Here is a 5,192-nt window from a genome sequence, read left to right as displayed (position 1 = left end):
CTTTGGGGCTTTGAAGGTCATAGGGATCATCTGGGCTAACATCCTCATTGCGCAGATGGAGAACCCAGGGCCAGGAGGCACTGTGATTTGCCCAAGGCTTCACCTGCGTTCCAGAAGGAGGCAGAGTTAGGACAAGGAATCTGGAAGGTTCAGAGCCAGCTCTTGACCTTGTGGTTTGAGCAGCCCTTGGGAGGCCCTAACACATTCCAGTGGGGCCACGGAGCTCTGACCCTGGGGCCCTGTGCTGCCCTCTGCAGGAGCTGGGCAGGGGATGTTCTTACCGGCTAGGTCCTTTCTGCCGATGGCCACAAGGCCCTCGAAGAGTGCTTTACTGGGGTTTTCACCCTTCGTGGCCACACCATGCAGCCAGATGAGCAGCATCCGGTGGCCATGCTCCTGGTAGCTCTTGGTGCCTGAGGACCATGAAGGAGAAACAGAGGGTGAAGGAGCCAACCTGGCCCACTTAGCATCAGCCAGGTCTGAACACGTCTCAATGCCACCCTGTACCGCCTGCTGAGCACCAGGCCCTTCTCCCATGCTCCAGCAGAGTTCAGCCCAGAGACAGAGGGGAGAGGAGGAGCAGTTTCAGATGGGGTACGGGCCGGGATTTTGTGTTGGGGACTCTTGAACCTCCCCAGCCCCAGGCTTTCTCCTGAGCATCCACCAGACATGCTGTTGGTGTCATTCCTAAGAAAGCAATAATTGACACTCGTTGTGATACCATGATGCCCACGACTGTGTGTTTCATCTCTAGCTGCTCATGATAGTCTGTGCCTTGCATGCTAGTGGCCCATTCTACAGATGAGAAGACGGCTCAGTCAGACAGAACTGGCCATGTTCTTTCCCTGCACCAGGGGTTCTCAACCCTAAGTACTCATTGGGAAAACCTACAAAGCTTTAGACTATACTGACACCTGAGTCCCCCTGACTCCAAGATTCTGACATACTTGGGTCTGGCTGCAGCCTGGGCAGTGAGCGGTGTTGAAGCTTCCCGGGTGATTCCAACATACAAGCATGTTTGGAAAATAAGTGCCCGCACTCTTCAGGGCAGGTGGTGGAGCTAACTTTTTATTAAACTCTGTGACGAGGCCTGTTCTCCTGGCTGGGGATACACACACGCACACACTCAGGCACAGTCATCAGGTCCAGGTCAGTCTTTTCACTGTGTCCTCTGACTTTCTGGCCCTCAGTAGGTGATTCCTCATGGTGCTGCCCTTCATGTGGCAGTTCCGTTTGACGCATTTATTCCCTAGCCCTTGCCCCCAGCCCCATAATTGACCAGAGCTCCTTTATCATCTATGAAAGGTCTCATCTGTACTAGAGTTCACTTTTGTACTCCCTGCTCCATTTCATTAATTGGTTTTCATATTTTTGTGTCAGGTATCTCTCTATGTTAATTATTTTAACTTTATAAATGGTTGAGTCTGCTTGGGTTAGACCCTCTTCATTTTTTTCCCCAAAATATTCATTTATATATTCCCTGTTTATTCTTTCAGATGAACTGTAGAAACCTGTAGTCAAGTTTTAAAAATCTTATTNCAGTATAAGTTCCTCCTCTCTCTTTTTTTTTCTTGCTATTTGCTGAAGAAACAGGCTCATTTGCCCGACAGAATTCAGCAGTTTGGATTTTGCTGATTGCGGCCCTGTGGTGTCTTTTAACTTGTTTCTCTGTCCCTGATATTTCCCATAAATTGGTATTTAAATCAAGAGGCTTGATTAGGTTTGATCTTGATCTTTCTGGCAGAAATGCTTCATAGGTGGAGCTGTGTGCCTCCCATTGGGTCACCTTAGGAGGCACATAATGACTGTTTGTCTCTAAGTTGTTAAGATTGTTCAGTGGGTTCAGGCATTTTCAGTCTGATCCAGACATTGGAAACGTCCCCCAAAGGTTTCCCTGCCACTGCTAATCATTGCACAGAAGCATCATTTCATTAGGGGTTACAGAACAGTGTCAGCACTCTTAATTTTTATCATTCTGCATTTATTAACTGGAGTTTTGCTGATTAACACACATACACTCCCTCATTAACTATTTGGTTTTTCTTATGTACAATTTAGACAAAATCAGTTTTGGTCCCTTTAAGTTTTCAGGATATTGAGTTGGCCGTACTCGACAGATTTCATCCCCACCACAACCCTGAATTAAATGATTTCACAGGTGAGGTCACGGAGACTGGGAGAGGTCAAGAGACTTGCTTGGCATCACACAGTAAGGAGTGGAGCTGGAATGCCAAGTTGGGCCTGACCGTCCCTAAAGCCAATGATCTTTCCATGAAGGCCACAGTGTCTTCTCTACCTTGTGACTTGACAACTGTCCTAAATTATGGAAGCACTTGGTAAACCATGAAGGCAGCGCTTGCTGTTTTTAACTGTTAGTGTTGAGGCTTCTTTGAGGCTGCCATAGTTTTACTGTGTGTGTCTTGACTTCCCAGCAAGCAGGGAGCTTCTGTGGGCAGGGCCATGCCACACATGGTCAGCAGCCCACCTCACCTGGTACAGTAATGAACTGTGGGGGCCTGCTCTCAACTTTCTTTTCAAATTCTTCCTGTGTGAGCCATGCCCCCTGACAGCTTTACTCCCGGGCTCTATACCCTGATGACTACCATCTCCAGCCCTGACTGATTTTCAGTGCTGGCCTTGACTGTCTATTCAGGCCTATCTATTAGGCCAGGCTTCTACAAGCATCCCAGACTCTACTGGCAAAAACCATGTCTGCCCTGCTCAAACCTACTGCTTCTCTCCCAAACCCCATCATCTCAGTTCCCAGCATCATTGTTCCTCAGATTCCCCAGCTAGAAATCCAACCATCTTAGACCCCAGCTCCACCCCTCCATCCCCGTGTCTCAGGCTGAAGCAGATGCTGAGATGAAACTTTAGGTGCAAAATGTTTATTAAGGATCAAAGGAAGAAAGGTTGTGTAAGGAAGATGGCTTGGGCAGAGGGAGAAGTTGAGCTGTGATGCAGGCCCAACCAAGCACCGCCTGACTGGGTGGGGAGCTCTGGAGCTAGTAGTACCCATTGGAATAGTCTCACAGGGGACTGAAATGGCCAAGCCCTCTGCACACCAGGCCCCTCACAGCCCTCCTGCCCCTCCAGCTCATCTCTCCTCCTTCCATGCTTCCTGTGTTCCAGCCACACCATTCCCCAAACAGATAACATCTCCACCCCTCCGTGACATTGCAGACTGTGCTTTCTGCTTGGAATGTGCTTTGCCCTCTTCTGTCTTCTCTGTGAGCTTCTCACTTTCCTCCCCCTTACTTTCTCCAAGGAAGAATAAATCCCATAGTTCTCTGCATACACCAGTTATAGCAGCAACCACATTATATTACATTATTGATATCCGAGCACCCCACCCCACACACGCACGCACGCACACACGCACGCACGCACGCACACACACACACAAGCTTCCAGAGGGCAGGAACTGTGGGCTACTCAGCTCTGCTTCCCGGCTCCCAGCAGACTGCCTGGCCTGGGAGACAATCAGAAAATATTGATCACTGGTGGTGATCTGAGCAATTGTGGTTCCACAGAACCAATCCACAACAGCTTGTCTGATTTGAAAGTTTGCCATAGCTCTCCCAAACAAAAGAAACAGGTATTGAATTTGACAGAGATAGTGATGCATTTCTATTTTATTTTAAGAACTTTGCTTTGTCTTGAAAAAAAATTACAAAATTCACTGTGCAAAATTCATCCAGATAAATGATCTAAGCCCCATGTGGAAAAAAACAAAACAAAAAACCTTTCCCAAATGGAAGCGATGGAAAAAGAGTTTCCACCTCCACACAGCACATGCAGAGGAAGGGTGCCACATGGCATAGAGGCTGTGCTGGGGTCTGAATCCAACTGTGAGCCTCAGGTAAGACACACCTCTCAGATATTGACTATAAAATGGACTGATTGCAAAGCCTCTTTTTCTTTCTGTTCATAAATTTTAGGGTTGTTTTTTTGGGTTTTTTTTTTTTATTAATAGACTGGTTTTTTCAGTTCAAAAAAACAGCAGGTAGTACAGAGTTCCTATATACTCTTCTCCACAGTACAGTTTCCCCAATATTAACTTGCATTAGTGTTACTATAATGTTTGCAGGTTTATCTGTAGGATAAATTCCTAGATGTGGGATTGTTGGGTCAATGGGTAAATGTATTTGTAATTTTGGTAGATAATGCAAAATTGCCTTTTGGAGGATGGTACCATTTGAACTCCCACCAGCCAGGTGTGATAGCTGAAGCCCCTTTCTGCTCAAATGATTTTTATTCTCCTTCCCAGGGCTCAGGCCCAGTGGGTAACTTTGTGGGAGATTTTCCAAGATGTGGGCTCAACTGGCCACCGCCAGCTGTGACACATGTAAGAGAGCTCAAATTAGACAGAAACAGCTTTCAGGCAGAATTTCCAGGCTTCTTACACGGATAATTCTCCACATGCTGTGAATCCATGAAGCTTGCAGAGTCCCATTTCCCTGGAACCACACTCTCCTACTGGTTTGGCTGAGCCATGCAGTAACCCGTGCTTGCCTGGCACCTAACGGGCTGTGATACGGTTGCCACTTGCCACAGGTGCCTATTTAAATTTCAAATCATTAAAATTAAATAAACTGTAAAACTCAGTTTGTTGGTCCCACTAGCCACATTTCAAGTGTTCAATAGCCACAGGTGGCTAGTGGCAAACATTGTATAGCACAGGTCCAGAACATTGCCATCATCACAGAAAGTTCTGTTGGATTGCACTGCTCCTGAGAGGTTAGCCTTTGTATGGCGCTATTAAAAATGAGAAGAATGACGACTAAATGTAAGGTGTGATCCTGGACTGAATTCTGGTCCAGAAAAAGGACATGAATGGCTCAAATGAAAAACATTTCAATAAAGTCTGAAGATAAGCTAATAGTATCCTATCAGTGTTCATTTCCTGGTGTTGGAAATTATACTGTGGTTATGTAAGATGTTCATAGTTGGGGAAGCTGTATTGTGAGAACTGTTCGGAAATTCTTTGTATTTATTTCTGCAACGTTTGTGTAAGTCCAAAATGATTTCAAAATAAAAAGTTTTAAAACTTCAAAAAATTTTAAAACAGGAGGGAAAAATCAGAGTGTGTGCCTCCTGGAACTGTTAAAGTGTACAAATAAACTTGGGAACAGACACAGCTGTGACGTAAAGGCAGCATTCCTAAAAGCCAGTGGCTGAGTTAAGGGTGG

General features: G+C 46.1%; 1 protein-coding gene across 5 annotated transcripts in view; it reads right to left on the bottom strand.

The window, feature by feature from the left end:
- The window catches only part of ANKDD1A (ankyrin repeat and death domain containing 1A), a 43,639-nt gene that overhangs the window by 1,656 nt on the left and 36,791 nt on the right, over positions 1 to 5,192 (bottom strand). For all 5 annotated transcript variants that reach the window (XM_019630414.1, XM_019630411.1, XM_019630410.1 and 2 more), the window contains one exon: positions 282 to 413. In XM_019630414.1, the coding sequence (XP_019485959.1) occupies positions 285 to 413 (129 nt within the window). In that variant the 3' untranslated portion in view covers positions 282 to 284. The remainder of the gene's footprint in view (positions 1 to 281; positions 414 to 5,192) is intronic.

The sequence above is a fragment of the Hipposideros armiger genome, unplaced genomic scaffold (assembly GCF_001890085.2).
Source record: "Hipposideros armiger isolate ML-2016 unplaced genomic scaffold, ASM189008v1 scaffold_910, whole genome shotgun sequence".
NCBI classification, from domain to species: domain Eukaryota; kingdom Metazoa; phylum Chordata; class Mammalia; order Chiroptera; family Hipposideridae; genus Hipposideros; species Hipposideros armiger.
This window is presented reverse-complemented; position numbering and strand designations above follow the sequence as displayed.